Below are 14,421 nucleotides of genomic sequence, written 5' to 3'. Positions count from 1 at the left end.
TCCGACTCCAGAATAGCTGGGGTTACAGGCCTCAGGAAACATCCCTAGTTTTACGGAGTACTGAGGAATCAATCCAGGGTTTTCCATATGCTAGGAAAGCACTCTGCCAATTGAGCTCTTTTTAAAAATTTATTGCCTGTTTTTGCATTAATGTCAGGGCTAAGCTCATTTGTGTTCACGGCTTTACACACCCTAATCGACTACCGCCCTAACAAAGTAGCAGAATCTAAAAAAGGTTTAAGCCGGCCTAAAGCATTCTGGATCTTTTGAATAAAGAATGGCTCGACGGTTGCCGGGAGCGGCCAAGGAGCGGCTCTCAGGCACGTGGTGATTGGTTGAAGAAGAACTTCCGCAGGCACTTCCGACTTTAGACCCGCCCTAGGCATTGGTGATTGGCTAGCTTGTGCAAGCGCCAGGTCGCCTGGGAGTTGTAGTTCTTTTGGTTCGATAGGCGACGCCTGTAAAGGCTATTAGTTGTAGACTGTTAGCGGTGATTGCGCTTGATCCCTGCCGCCGGCATCATGTCTCGTGTGTTGGTGCCCTGTCATGTGAAAAGCACCGTAGCCCTGCAAGTGGGCGACATGAGGACCTCCCAAGGTCGGCCTGGCGTGCTCGTCGTCGATGTCACCTTTCCCAACGTCGCGCCTTTCGAGGTGAGCGACCCCCAGTAGGCACGACCAAAGCTTCTGGACGGGGAAGACCTCTAACCATTTCCCAGGCATTTACTCGTTTACAGCCTCTGCAATTCCCGTTGCTTTTGCTAATTGGCTGTATTCAATAGCATACACAGTTTTTATTAGACTGGAAACACAGTTATGAACCTCAGTACAAGTGAGAGGGTATGTTGGCCATAGTTGGGATCCTTAAATAATGATGTAAACTCCCTCATTCCAATGGCCCCTGCCACAGGTCAGGTATAATTAATCCTTCTAGGTCTTTCTAGTGACTCTCTCTCTCTCTCTCTCTCTCTCTCTCTCTCTTTCTCTCTCTCTGTCTGTCTGTCTGTCTCTTCCTTTCTTTTCCCTAGTGACTTGTTTATAATCCATAGTTGCATCTTCCATCTCAGCTGACAGTAACAGGGCATTGCATGACCTCAACACAGGACAAAGCTTACCTCTAATGGAATAAATAGAATAAATAGCATTCTGAGCTACCCTGTGACTGTGCCCATTCTCTTGACCTTATGTGCTTTGTGTTATAATATGCGGTTATCTCCCAAGATGTTTCTTATCACTGGATGGGGAAATCTAATTAATCTGACCCTGGAAAATCTGAGTCAATGTGTTTGAGGTGGCTCTTTGACATCTATATTATTATTATTATTTTTTAAAATGTTTGCTTTAATTTTATGTGTTTTGTCTGCATGTATGCTTGTATACTTTGTGCATACCTGGTGCTGATGGAGGCCAGAAGAGGGATGTGAATCCCTTGGAATTGGAGTTATGAAGAGCTGTAAGGGGCCATGTAGGTTCTGGGAACCAAACCTGGCTCTGCAAGAGCACCAAGTGCTTGCTCTTAACTGATGAGCAATCTCTACAGCCCTGATAGCTGCATTTTTTTTTCTTTTTAAGTTCCCTAGATGATTCTGATGGGCGTCTAATGATGAGAACTACTGCTCTAGCAGTTGATACTGTAGGTCTGCCCAGCCCATTGCCTCCCCCATCCCCCTGCAGTATACTCAACAAACTATCCTCCTATTCTTTTTCTGGTCTTAGTCTGCTAATTCCTTCTTAGTTAAGAGAGACCTAGAGACAAAGACAAAGACAAAGACAGAGAACCTGAGAACCTCTGCTATTACCAGATTGAGCTACAATTCTTTCCCATGCTAGATTCTCAGGTTCTCACTCTGGTACTTTTAAAAATATGCTACCTTTTTGTGTGTGTGTGTTTGGGGTATCTCGTGAACCCCAGAGTGGTCAAGAACAGCTGAGGCTTATCAGGAACTTCTATCTCTACCTTCCAAGCACTAGGATTACAGGTATACATCGCTTACCTGGCTTATGCAGGTCTGTGCCTCCAGCATAGAACTTCAAACATAGTAGACAAGGCCAGCACTGAACCAGCTGAGCAAATCATCAGCCCAACACACTTACTGTGTTACCTACCTTTGTTATGTATTTAGGAAGCTCTTCCTTTCATGCTTCACATGTCCATTTTCTGCTTTCTTCAGGGTTAGGGTTCTGACCTCTGATAATGTCTCAGATATGTTGCATGGTTTGTTTGCATGACTTATTGGGCTGTGAGCATTTTTAGGGAAGCAAAATTATGTTTGGGCCCCAGGAATTGTTGACTTGCTTACAAAAGTGTTTATTCCAAAAGAAAGATTATGTCACTGTGCCTGGGCCTCGTTTCTTATGGTGGGGCTGGGTGTATTCTAGTTACAGGAGATCACATTTAAGAATTACTACACAGCTTTCTTGAGCATCCGTGTCCGTCACCATACTACACTGCACACACCATCCAAGTGGGTAACTTGTCTTCGGGACTACTGTTTGATGCCTGACCCACACAGTGAAGAGGGAGCCCAGGAGTATGTTTCACTGTTCAAGCACCAGGTCAGCTGGGTCTCAGCATCACTAGGGAATACTAGATGAGGACTTCCTGCCTAGGGATTGGGCGGAATAGCTGGAGGGAAGAGTGGGGCAAAACTTGGCTGGGTTGTGGCTTTCATGAAAGTACTTGGGAGGGACCACTGCTCTGTCCTTCCGGAAGCCTTGGGGAAGCATTTGGTTTACTATTGGTGGGAGGTTCCTGGTAATGAGCTAAGTCTTCAGTGGGTCTTTTTGTGTTTTGTTTTGTTTTGTTTTTTTTTTTTATTGTTGTTTTTCAAGACAGGGTTTCTCTGTGTAGCTTTGGAGCCTCTCCTGGCACTCACTCTATAGTGAGGCCAGGCTGGCCTCATGGAGATCCCTCCCAAATTGCTAGAATTAAAGGTGTGCACTACCACTGCTTGGTGACAGGGTTACTCTTACTGCCCTGGCTGTCCTGGGACTCACTCCGTAGACCAGACCTCAAACTCAGAGACCCACCTGCCTCTGCCTCTCAAGTGGTGGGATTAAAAGCTTTGCGACGCTGACACTATCACCTGGTTATTTTTGTTTTCTTCTGTTTGAGACAGGGTCTGTCTGTGTAGCCCTGGCTCTCCTGGAACTTGTTTTGTAGACTGGGCTGGCCTTGAACTCAGAAAAAGGAACTCCTGCCTCTGTCACCCAAATGCTGAGATCAAAGACATGTACCAGCACACCCTGCTCACTTGGTCATTTTGTATGTGTGTCAGATGCTGTGTGACATGACCAGAGTACTAGAGCTGCGGCTGATTCTTCGGCAGCCGTCACCACTGTGGCTGTCTTTCACAGTGGAGGAACTACAGATCTACCAGCAGGGACCAAAGGTAAGGGTCTATCTGAAACCTACTGGCTAGCCCTTTACTTAAAAAGCTAAATAGCTCGGAGAGATGAGACATTGGGGTGGGTGGTAGGTGAAGATGGTAAGAATCAGAGGGAAGCCTTCATGATCTTGGAAGAACGTGAATGCAGAATTTCCTAATGTAAGATGAGGTTCTGTCCCAGCACCCCCTGACCTTCGAGATCACCCACCACTTTTAGATGCTGGGATATCCTTTTGTTGCTTATGTTCCTGGATTCTCCTGCACAGCAGAGCATCTTAGTAATCTGAGCAGGGTTTCCCTCAAGGGAAACCTTGTCTCAGCCTCAAGGGGCCTTTTCTCTGCTCTTAGATTCTGCCCCACTTAGGACAGTGTGCCTTTGCTTTGCAGAGCCCCTCCCTGACTTTCCCCAAGTGGCTTTCCCACCCAGTGTCCAATGAGCAGCCTGCTCCCCGCCTTGAGGTAAGCGCTCTAATCCTGGCTGTAGGCTTCTGCTATCCTGAGGCCAGCTGGGGATGTAATTCAGTGGTAGAATACTTACCTAGCATGCATAAGGTCCTGGGTTTGATTCCCAACACCATAAAAGTTTGAGACTGGACCCAGGGCCCATGGTTCAGTGTCTTCTTGGGTATTCTGTGGGATTTGAGTCATCCCTGGTATAGGCATGGATGGCTTCCTGAAGGACCGTCGGCCCCAATCAGACATTCTACAAGTTGTCTGGGGATGGTACTGGTTTCAGCTGGAGTACCCATTGTCTAAGGGCACTGATGGGGAAAGATTCATGATCACTTTTCCTTTCTTCTGGACCAGGGTCTCCCAGACCCCAGCAGAGTATCTTCCGAGGTGCAGCAGATGTGGGCGCTGACAGAGATGATTCGGGCTAGTCATACTTCCACAAGGATTGGCCGCTTTGATGTGAGTGATTGCTTCCTTCTGCTTGGTTTACCTTGCTTTGAGCAGCTCAGAACTGATAGTCCCTTGTATTGCAGGTGGATGGATGCTATGATCTGAATTTGCTCTCCTACACGTGAGCGGCAGCTTCTACTTGAGACATTGGCCTTCCGTGCCCATCCAGGCGTGGTTTGGCCACCAGAGGCTGAAGTGTGTTCCCTGTGCATCCAAGTTCTATCTGGGCCAAAGGAATTCTTGACATCCACCTAGTTGTTTTAGCATGGATTCTTAGTGGGACACTTTCTGTCTTTATCTGTCTGACATGCAAATTCAGTCTCTTCCTCTCAAAATTCACAGGTTCTACTTAGAATCATTGAGTTCCTCCTGCCTGTCCTGCCAGTCTGCACACCCCTGTCTTCTACTATTTCCCCCCCATTGTTGAGATAAACCTGTTCCAGGTAGTTCAGGAAAGCCTGCTGTTTTGACATTCATGACCTGGGAAGGTTGAGGGAGAGATGCCCCCTATTCTTTCCTCTGCTTCTGCTAGTGGCCTTTTTCCTTTTGTATTATATCCATGGTTTACAAGGCTACAGTAAGACCCGGTCTTTGGGGGTTGGAGGAAGAAAAGAAAAAGAAAACGCCCTTCTTTAAATTTGTCTGTTACCAGCCTAGGGGGCAAAGCTGGGATTTGGAGAGCTTGAGTGCTTGAGTCTGAACTGGTTCCTGAAATGGTTTCTCTGTCAGATCTGGGCAGGTGCTTTGGGCACAGCTGGGACCTGAGAATGAGACCTCCAATCTGTTTGTCATCAGATTCCACATGAAGCACATCAAGGACCCTTCTCCCAGTTGCTTCTTACCAGTCATTTTCAGGATGATGAAAGATCAACCTTGGGGGTAGTGTGTCCAAGTGAAGGTTTCACTGATGCCTTTGGGAGGCTGAGACCCTCTTTACCCCCGAGCAACCACTAGATGATGAAGGCTGCTTCAGTTTCCTTCTAGTTCTTCCTGATGTTGTCCTTGGGCACTATTATAAAGTGGTGCTGCAAGGTGTCCTGGACCTGGAAAATTGAGCATTTGTATGTGTAACAGTTTTTTGGAGAAAGTCTAGCCACCTTCGGTAGCTACCCTGTATTTTTGCCAATCGGCCGGCCTTCTGAAGGAAGTGTCTTCACTTGCAAGACCATTGTTTAAGCCCATTCAATGATCACCATAGTCCTATGCTCAAGGAACAATGGTCTTCAGTATGCATGAGCAAGAGGATTCTGGGGTGGCAGGGATCATGCATAATTCATAGCTGTGTTCCTAAGCTCCAGCACTGGAGCTGGTGTGCAGCAAGATAAATAAATACTTGTGGAATATGTGACTGTGTTTGCTGCTTGTGTGTGCCCAGTGCGAGAGCTAGAGACCATTATAAGAGGCCAGGCCACAGTGGTACTGTGCCTGCCTGGAGGGTTTCACCCTCTAGTGAATGATCCACCTCCCACGGCTATTTGACCTGAATGTGCAATTCCGGCTTTTCAGCCACTTGGAGAACTTTGACCTTCTGGAGGCAGGGAGTTCTAGCCCCCAATTCTAGTTCTAGGCAGCCTATTCTGCTCCAAACTGCCTGACTTGCTTTTATTAGATAGAGGAACTGCCTGAGGCCATCAGGAATCAGCACTCTGTTTGAATTCCCAGCCTGCCCTAGGGGCTCCCCACCCCCCTTTCTATCCCTTTCAGGCTAGAAAGACCTGTCCAAGCAGGGGTTTGGACTACATCTCCCAGCGTGCCTGGCAGAGTAGTGGCCTCTGTGTGCCGGGCTGCACTAGTTGCGGGTGACAATGCAGCGGACAGTGAGCGTGGTGGCCCCTCTGTGTTTTCGCCTGCAGGCACAACTCTTGGTTCAAAGCCGACAACTCAGTTGTGTACAGGTGGGGTGAAGGGCACTGGGGTCTGCTACTGGAGGGTGGGGGAGGAAGCTGATGGGATTGGACCCTGGTGGCTGTAAGCCTGGCTGTCCGCAGGATGTGCTCCACAGGACTCCACTCTACGACTTCCACCTGGCCCATGGAGGAAAGATGGTGGCGTTTGCAGGGTGGAGTCTGCCTGTGCAATACCGGGACAGTCATGTTGATTCACACCTGCATACACGCCGGCACTGCTCTCTCTTTGATGTGTCCCACATGCTACAGGTGAGCCACAGGCAGGATCTGGCCTTCCTTTCTATCTGCAGTATCTTCAGCGTTGTGGGAGGGTATCTTAGACCACAGAGTTAGGAACTCACCTGGAAGTCTTCTATTGTTTGTCTCTCATCTCTCCTGTCTGCTCCCACTGTGTGTTTTAATGCCCTTGGGTTTGATTGAGCTGTACCTACCCTCACCTGCTGTGCTGGGCATTGGTTTGGAAATTGGTTGGGTATCTTAGTAAGGTGCTCAGTCCCAGGAGGCTGGGAGGGATAGGGGAAATGAGAAGGTAGGACCTCTGCCATCTCCAGAACCCAAAGACCGTAGTCAGTCACTTCTGGGCTCAACTGTGGTTTGGACAATTAAAGGATGCTTTCTTGCCTAGCAGCCTTTTAGATTACAGATATTGCAGTGGCCTGAGGCTTTCCATGTTTTCCCTAGACCAAGATATTTGGTTGTGACCGAGTGAAGCTGATGGAAAGTCTAGTGGTTGGAGACATTGCAGAACTAAAGCCTAACCAGGTAGGCCCATTTTATTTTTCTCAATGTTAAGTCCTTGCCTTAAGGCACCAAGATAGGTCAGATAATAGCTTCTCAAGGCTTGCTATCTTGATGGAGTCTTTGGGTCATTTCCAGGTATCCAGCCAGCTTTGGAGAAGCACTGTCCCAGCCTTACTACATTGGGTTGGGAGGCCAGAAACCAGTTTTTATGATCTGACCTCTCAAGCTTCCCATACCTTTGGTATACATAGTGTGATCCCTAAGCCAGCAGCCTCTCCATTTTCTAGGAATGTGTTAGGAATATGCTTAGGTACTGCTCTGGACCTGCTGAGCCAGGACCCTAGGTGGTTCACGTGACCCATCAATCTCATGGTTTGGACACCCAGTTGCAAGGCTAAGGACTCCCTCACAGTGTTTTGAACTCATTGCTGAAGAATGTGCTGGGAGCCTGTGGGATCATGAAGATGGTCTTTGAAACCTTTATCCTAGAAGTTGGCACATGGGTGGAGTTATCTGGGTGGGGTGAAGCTCCTAGGTGTGATAGAATAAATATGAAATGGGTTTCTAAGAATTGAGTAGTGAGGGAGCCAACTGAGTCTGGGGAGGGGTAAAAATTTACTTGACCAATGAAGTTCAAAGGCCCTAGATTCGAGCCTTATCTTGCACCCTTTACCCAGAGCTGTATCCATGAATTTTTGGTAGCTAAGCAGTTCTCAGAATGTTTCTGGCTCACACTTGGCTTTGGCTTCCTGAACTTGGAGATAAGGATGTTCTGCTTCAATGCTAGGGAATACTGTCACTGTTTACTAATGAAGCTGGAGGCATCTTAGATGACTTGATTGTGACCAATACTTCTGAGGGGCACCTGTATGTAGTGTCCAACGCTGGCTGCTGGGACAAGGACTTGGCTCTCATGCAGGTACATCTGCCTTTTATTTTAGGTACTTTTTCTTGGTTTATGAAGTACCCAGTGCAGATAGGGGCTCAGGAAATGACTCTTAATAAAAGGATGGCCAATAGAGTGAAGAGAAGGAACTCTCTGGTGCACAACAGGGTTTGGGGATGGGGACTAGAGGAGGTGGGGAGATAATGCTGCCCCTGCCCTTGAAATGAGCATCCTCTGGTAAGAGTGAGTGAGGTGACAGACTTGGGCTCAGGCCATCCTTACCACTTAGCAGCTGTGTGACTTGTAAGATGGGAACCAGCCTGCTTTCTTAACTGCTCGATTCTGCATTGTCCAACCCATAGTACATGCTCAGTAATGGTTTCAGACATTGATGTGTTTCTGTTATCCTTTTCAGGACAAGGTCAAGGAGTTCCAGAGCAGGGGCAGTGATGTAGGCCTGGAGGTGGTAGATAATGCCCTGCTAGCTCTGCAAGGTGAGAGTGCCAGGTTAGGGCTAGAGCCAGCCTTGCCTTCCTGGCTTTATTTGCCTCTCTGCATGGAAGCTATCCCAAGAGGAAGGTATGGATGCTTTGACATCTGTATGCCATAATTCCAAAGTTAAGTATCTTTTCCCTCTGCAAAGCTGTCCATGGGCTAGGGACAAGGGCATCCTCTCCCCTCTGGCAGAGTTGGGCTTGCTTGGGACTGTTTTGCTTCCAAGAGGTGTTGGTCCCAAAACCCTTGGTTATTCTCTTTGGGCTTAGGACCCACGGCAGTGCAAGTATTACAGGCAGGTGTGACAGATGATTTGAGGAAACTGCCCTTCATGACTAGTGCTGTGATGGACGTGTTTGGTGTGTCTGGCTGTCGTGTGACCCGCTGTGGCTACACAGGAGAAGATGGTGTGGAGGTATGTTGAGAAGTAGTTATTCCCATGGTGTCTCATACCTGTAACCCCAGTGCTTATGGAGACAGAAGTGGGAACATCTTAGTCCATGGTGGGTTGGGTTTCTATAGTGAGTTCCAGGCTAAGCAAGGCTACATAGTGAGAGCCTGTCTCAAAAAAAAGAAAATAAAGCCAAAACAAAACCCCAAAACAAAAAATACAGTTGTAAAGCTTGGCATGGGGTGGCACATGCCAATAATCCTAACACCTAGTAAGTAGAAACAGGAGAACCCCAAGTTACAGGCCAGCCTGGGCTACCTGTCTCAGAAAGAGGGATGGGAGTAGGGGAAAATATGCAGTGGTAGAGTGTTTCTCATTCCTGTACAACCAAAAGTGGTAAAGATCCAAGACTTGGGATAACTATCCATCTGCTCTCTGGTCCTTTGTGCAGATCTCGGTGCCAGCAGTAGGGGCAGTCCACCTGGCAACTGCTCTGCTGAAAAACCCAGAGGTGAAGTTGGCAGGACTAGCAACCAGAGATAGTCTGCGCTTGGAGGCAGGCCTCTGTCTGTATGGGAATGACATCGATGAACATACCACACCTGTGGAGGGCAGCCTCAGCTGGACACTGGGTGAGCTGGGCTAGTGTTCAAGGGGCCCTGAAGAGTAGAATACCTTTAACGAGAGTGGCTAGCCCAGAACTACTCCTAAGGTTGTAGACGCTGGAACACGTAACTCAGCCTTGCTGGGCTGTCACTCCCTGAGAGTGCTATTGTGGCTTTGCCTGTTATAAACCGAGGACCCTAAGTATGCCTTGCAGCGGGTAGGAGATGGTGGACTGACTGTAGTGCAGGGGACGACTGAGCCCAAGGCCCCAAGTGATGCTTGATGGATGTCACTTGGGGCCTTGGTAGTAAAGACTTGCTTTGTCAGGGCTTCTGAATAGCTTACGTCCCTTGTGTTCTGTACAGGGAAGCGCCGCCGAACCACCATGGACTTCCCAGGAGCCAAAATCATTGTTCCCCAGCTGAAGGGTGAGGTGCAGAAGAGGCGTGTGGGGTTGGTATGTGAAGGGGCACCAATGAGAGCACACAGTCCTGTCCTGAGCACAGAAGGCGCTGTGATTGGCACAGTGACCAGTGGCTGCCCTTCACCCAGCTTGAAGAAGAATGTGGCCATGGGTTATGTGCCATTCAAGTACAGTCGGCCAGGGACACAGCTGCTGGTGGAGGTTCGGCGGAAGCAGCAAATGGCAGTGGTTAGCAAAATGCCCTTCGTGCCCACAAACTACTACACTCTCAAGTGAAGATGGCCCATGGGAAAGCCCTTCCTTCCAGGAGTCTTGCCCTAGAAGGCCTTCCATAGTGCTTAATCAGAAAAGTGAAGTAGAACTCACAGAGGTTTGTTGTGGTCTGGTTAGGGTGGGCAGAGCATCTCATCTATTCTTCCCAGTTGAACTATCCTAACTTTAGGGTAGGGTTCTTTTTTTTTTTTTTTTTTTTTTTTTAAGACAGGGTTTTTCTGTTTTCTTTGGAGCCTGTCCTGTCCTGGACCGCGTTGTGTAGCCCAGGCTGGCCTCTAACTTAGCAGTCTGCCTTCCTCTGCCTCCCGAGTGTTGAAATTAAAGGCATTTGCCACCACTGTAGGGCTCAATTTTAAATGACAAATCACCTTACTTAATGTCCTATTTTAGTCCACATTCCCACTAACCTTATTCTGCCAGGAGCTGGCTACAGAAAAAAATGTCTGCCTTTGTGTGGATGATTACACCTGCCCGACCTACCTCACCATGGTTTTTCTAATTTTCAAAGGGCTATTACTGTGGGCAGTGTGAGCTTAGGCACCTTCTCCACTTTGCTTCCCACGAATGTATACTCTGCCTTTCCTTGGATAAAAATGACTCCTGACTCAGTGTTGGCTGAGTTGTTCCTGTGTGCAAATGTAGGGATGGTTAAGTAAACACACTCACCCTTCCACATTCCCTAGTCAACTTAGCCTGCTGTGCAGCAGCAAGACATGGCAAGTTTGGTACTTGGGCTTGCCTTAGCTCTTGTTGTGAATAACTGTACTTTACTAACTCTTTAAAAAAAAAAAAAATCCCTTCTGGGGCTGGAGAGCTGGCTCAGTACTGGCTTCTCTTCTAGAGAACCAGGGTTCAATTCCTAGTACCCACATGGCATGTCTGTAATCCAGCGCAAAGTGATTTGACACCCTCATATAGACATAAATGCAGGCAAAATACCAATGCATATGAAATAAAATAAATAAATCCGAAGAAAGTTTCCTTCCTTTTTTGCCATGGTCTCTAGCTTTATTGTTTTTTGTTCACTGGGGTGCCAACCCAATGCCTGTCTTGGCCTCCAACACAGGTTGGGAGTAGGCTCTCCTTGAAAGTGGCCAGATATACAGAAGTGATATGGTGGCATACCCATGTAATCCCAGCACTTATGAGTTGGAGAAAAAAGTGTTGGAAGTTCAGTGTCATCCTCAGTCATATGTTGAATTCAAGGCCAACCCTCCCACTCCCAAGAAAATTAATGGGGATATTGCCCCTGTTGAACAACCAACTGCCACTCTAGGGAGCTGGCATCAGTTCTCTACCCCTTCAAATTACTGTAATTTGGATCCTGAAGGCAACATACCCAGGATCCCTTACCAGTTGCCCCTGTGCACACACCCATGTCCTATTGGAATAACCACACAACGGATTCACTTCTGTGTTTAATATGTCACATCTTCAGTTGCTCCTGGGGTGGAATGTGAGACCTTGACTCTTTGTAGTGATGTCAGTGGGTGGATCTGAGGCTGTGGAGGACATCTTTCTGCCTTGCCATACAGATGCATCTCTGGAGTAGGTACTTGTGCATGAGGAGCTCAGTACAGTTTCATTTATAGTAAACCTGCTACAAAGTCTTTGTAGACAAAGGCTGCTAGAAGGCTATGTGACATGTAACAAAGAGACAGTGGGACACTTGAGGTAGCTAGTGGCCCAGCTGAGACAGGCAAAAATACAACCATTAGGGAAGGAGACAGATCCACGATGCTTTTTGGAACCTCTTCTGACAAAATATGAAGGGCCAGGGCTATCTGGCTTGTGGCTCACTCTTACTGATTGATATTCCTAGGGGCTGAAATGATACTAGCAGGCTCTTAGGTATGGCCCTTGTCTGATGGGAAGTGATAAGGCTGCAGGGCACAGTGAAGTCATTGCACTAACTGCTTTTAGTACCTCCCTAGGAGGGGGACAAGGTACAAACCAAAAAACCCCCCATTGGCACGTAAGGGACTCTTAATCCACTCTGTCTTGAAGGTACTCAACTTGCCCCCAAAGAACAGATAACTAGGTCAGTTGGGAAATGATAACTTCCTCTGCCTGCCTGGAAGACTAGCTGGGCCAAGGAAGTCCATGTTTGGTGCTCTGGTCCAGGCCAGGATTAGCTGGCTTCTGCCTATAAAGCAAAGCCAAGGAAATCAGGGCTTAGTGGAGAAGAGACTTCTCTTATAAATCTCAGAACTGCTTAATCTCAAGATTCCTCTTAGAGAACAAATTTCTAGAAGATCACATCCCAAGGAAATGAGGAGGACAGGAAAAGACAAGGTGGAAAAAGGACTGCTTGACCTCCCCAACCAAAATGCTTCTCAGCTCTGACCCTTGACAGAAGTCTTAGGGCAACTACACCAGGGTAGAGATAAACTTCACCTGCCCAGTACCTGGAGCTGTTGGAGGCAAGGCTGAAGGCCATGGAGGCTCACCCTGGAAACACTGTGGTACTCCAGTCCCCCAACCCCAAGCCCTCTGCCATTGTCCAAGGGGTCTGGGCAGCAGCAGGATGCAACACAGGAGCCAGCAGTCCCAGTGATGTCTCTGGAGACGCTTCTGCTGCTGCCTTCCCTTATTCTCTGTGGGTTTTGAGAGGTTCATTTGCTGCCATTTCCCTGGAAGTAATGAAGAAAGGTTACTTCATGAATAGCAGAATAATCTATCCATGAATACTTGCTATTAAGCAGGCAATTATAAAGGCAAATTAGATCAGGTCACTGTCTTGCTGAATCTGTCCTTCAATTGCTCCATGATTCCCTATGCTCTTGTGTTCAAAGTTCACCATTGCCTCTCCTGGTCCCCTAATATGTTACATTTGTCTGTTTTTATCCATTTTGTTTTTTCTTGTCTAGTATGTTGTGCTGACCTCTCTTTGGTCTCAGTCTAGGTGTCATGAGGGAGAGGGGTGCTTCCCCGAGTACCTTTGCATTTGTACTTATTTCCCTTCTAAATCTCTTGCTTCTCCGGTAGCAGAGTCTGGGTTGTCCTTGTTTTCTGGGCCTGCTGTGACCTCTGCCATCTGCTCAGAGATTGGCTGAATGAAATGTCTTCATAAGTAAGCTGGCTTTTTTTTTTTTTTTCCTTTCTTTCAGAGATTAGGAGGCTGACTTGATGAGGTAGTGTGCTAAGAATAGAGGCTGTTAGGCTGGGGGTTATAGCTCCAATGGTACAGTACTTGCCTAGAATAGATACTCTTGCTTTCCTAATGAAGGACTTCCCAACCAAGGGATTTGTTTCCAATAGACCTACCTACCACTTAACCTTTCTCAAATTATGGTAACACCACCATTCATCCCCACTGTATGCTGATAAGACAGAGGCTCTATAGGCAGTGGTAAATGCCCAGCTCAAATCCTGAGCTCTACCTGCAGAATTGGAGGATTCTTGCAAAGACCACTAAGCTGGTGCACTCACATCCTGAGAATTCTCTTCCCTGTCACCAGCACTCGAGTGTCCTCTGCCTGCCACGCATGGGATTTGGAAAGATAAGAGATTTACTCACCATGAAGGGAAATGTGTGGAGCCATCAGGTGTGGATCCATTCTGGCCACCCAGACCTGGAGGCAGGAACACACCCAGAGCTGCAGGAGGCTGAGGGTGGGGATCTGGGCAGGCATTAGCTCAGGTAAGGGGCCACTAGTATAGTTTAAGAGAGTGGGGCTGGGATGCTAGGGTCTAGTAGTATTGTCTGGTAAGGGTTTTTGAGAAACAGTTACAATGTGATGATACACAGGTGGGGATTCTGGTGTAAAATGGTATGGGGGTGTAAGTCTGGGTACAACAAGCCTTCTGGGGGACCAGTGGCAGTCTACGAGGACACAGGAGAAACAAGTGGTACTGCTTCGTGGTGGTAGGGGCAGCCAGGCCAAGGAGGTTCATAGGGAGCCTCACCTGGACGGTGATACAACCCGGTCACTGTGTTCCCGTAGAACCCCCACGCCAGCTGGATGCCCAGGAGACTTAACACCAACCACAGCAAGAGCAGCTTGAAGAGAGTCACTCGCATGTCTTGAGTCTCCCACTCCCGCAGGAACTCGCTGCCCAGGGTACCCAGCGCTCCGAGCACCGTAGCGGGCAGAGCTTGCAAAAACTGCCCAGGCCAAGGTTCCGCCATGACTGGCCAGCGCCCCGCCGGGTGTGCTGTCACCGTAGTTCTCACTGCGCAAGCGTATGGTCTTCCGGGGTTAGACCTGTAGGTGCGCACGCGTAATGTCGGGCAAAGAAGATCTACTTCGCTTGCGCGAAGTGTTGGCAGTTTGGGGCAGGGCTTTAAAACCGCGCAGGCGCACCCATCCCCACCCTGCTTACTTAAAGGATGAGTGATTCGGTGAGTATAAAATAGCAACTCAGTCTTTTATAGCTCCGGACTTCCCGTGATGCTCCACGCGG

The 14,421-nt window shown here is 48.2% G+C and overlaps 3 protein-coding genes across 8 annotated transcripts; 2 read left to right on the top strand and 1 right to left on the bottom strand.

The window, feature by feature from the left end:
- Positions 1 to 422: 422 nt before the first annotated feature.
- On the top strand, positions 423 to 5,636 carry Nicn1 (nicolin 1, tubulin polyglutamylase complex subunit). Of its 2 annotated transcripts, none has more exons than XM_051204377.1 (6): positions 423 to 653; positions 2,385 to 2,555; positions 3,278 to 3,391; positions 3,776 to 3,847; positions 4,196 to 4,300; positions 4,375 to 5,636. In XM_051204377.1, exons 1-6 carry the CDS (start codon positions 522 to 524, stop codon positions 4,414 to 4,416), a joined length of 636 nt encoding a protein of 211 aa, XP_051060334.1. In that variant the 5' UTR covers positions 423 to 521; the 3' UTR covers positions 4,417 to 5,636. The 2 variants fall into 2 exon arrangements, with proteins under 2 accessions (XP_051060334.1, XP_051060326.1); XM_051204369.1 differs by having other exon boundaries at positions 425 to 653; positions 2,379 to 2,555.
- Positions 5,637 to 5,783: 147 nt separating this feature from the next.
- Positions 5,784 to 10,128, top strand: Amt (aminomethyltransferase). Of its 2 annotated transcripts, XM_051204349.1 has the most exons (8): positions 5,784 to 6,186; positions 6,280 to 6,447; positions 6,880 to 6,960; positions 7,727 to 7,858; positions 8,241 to 8,319; positions 8,590 to 8,735; positions 9,163 to 9,343; positions 9,683 to 10,125. In XM_051204349.1, exons 1-8 carry the CDS (start codon positions 6,097 to 6,099, stop codon positions 10,015 to 10,017), a joined length of 1,212 nt encoding a protein of 403 aa, XP_051060306.1. In that variant the 5' UTR covers positions 5,784 to 6,096; the 3' UTR covers positions 10,018 to 10,125. The 2 variants fall into 2 exon arrangements, with proteins under 2 accessions (XP_051060306.1, XP_051060313.1); XM_051204356.1 differs by lacking the exon at positions 7,727 to 7,858 and having other exon boundaries at positions 9,683 to 10,128.
- A 1,291-nt stretch (positions 10,129 to 11,419) lies between these two features.
- On the bottom strand, positions 11,420 to 14,150 carry Tcta (T cell leukemia translocation altered). 4 transcript variants are annotated; one of them, XM_051204310.1, is made up of 3 exons: positions 13,924 to 14,150; positions 12,423 to 12,647; positions 11,420 to 12,160 (listed from the first exon to the last, which is right to left on the bottom strand). In XM_051204310.1, exons 1-3 carry the CDS (start codon positions 14,144 to 14,146, stop codon positions 12,057 to 12,059), a joined length of 552 nt encoding a protein of 183 aa, XP_051060267.1. In that variant the 5' UTR covers positions 14,147 to 14,150; the 3' UTR covers positions 11,420 to 12,056. The 4 variants fall into 4 exon arrangements, with proteins under 4 accessions (XP_051060267.1, XP_051060277.1, XP_051060287.1 ...); XM_051204320.1 differs by lacking the exon at positions 11,420 to 12,160 and adding an exon at positions 13,535 to 13,637 and having other exon boundaries at positions 12,304 to 12,647; XM_051204330.1 differs by lacking the exon at positions 11,420 to 12,160 and adding an exon at positions 13,535 to 13,589 and having other exon boundaries at positions 12,304 to 12,647.
- Between the last annotated feature and the right edge of the window lie 271 nt (positions 14,151 to 14,421).

This window comes from Phodopus roborovskii, unplaced genomic scaffold (genome assembly GCF_943737965.1).
Source record: "Phodopus roborovskii unplaced genomic scaffold, PHOROB, whole genome shotgun sequence".
NCBI classification, from domain to species: Eukaryota; Metazoa; Chordata; class Mammalia; order Rodentia; family Cricetidae; genus Phodopus; species Phodopus roborovskii.
This window is presented reverse-complemented; position numbering and strand designations above follow the sequence as displayed.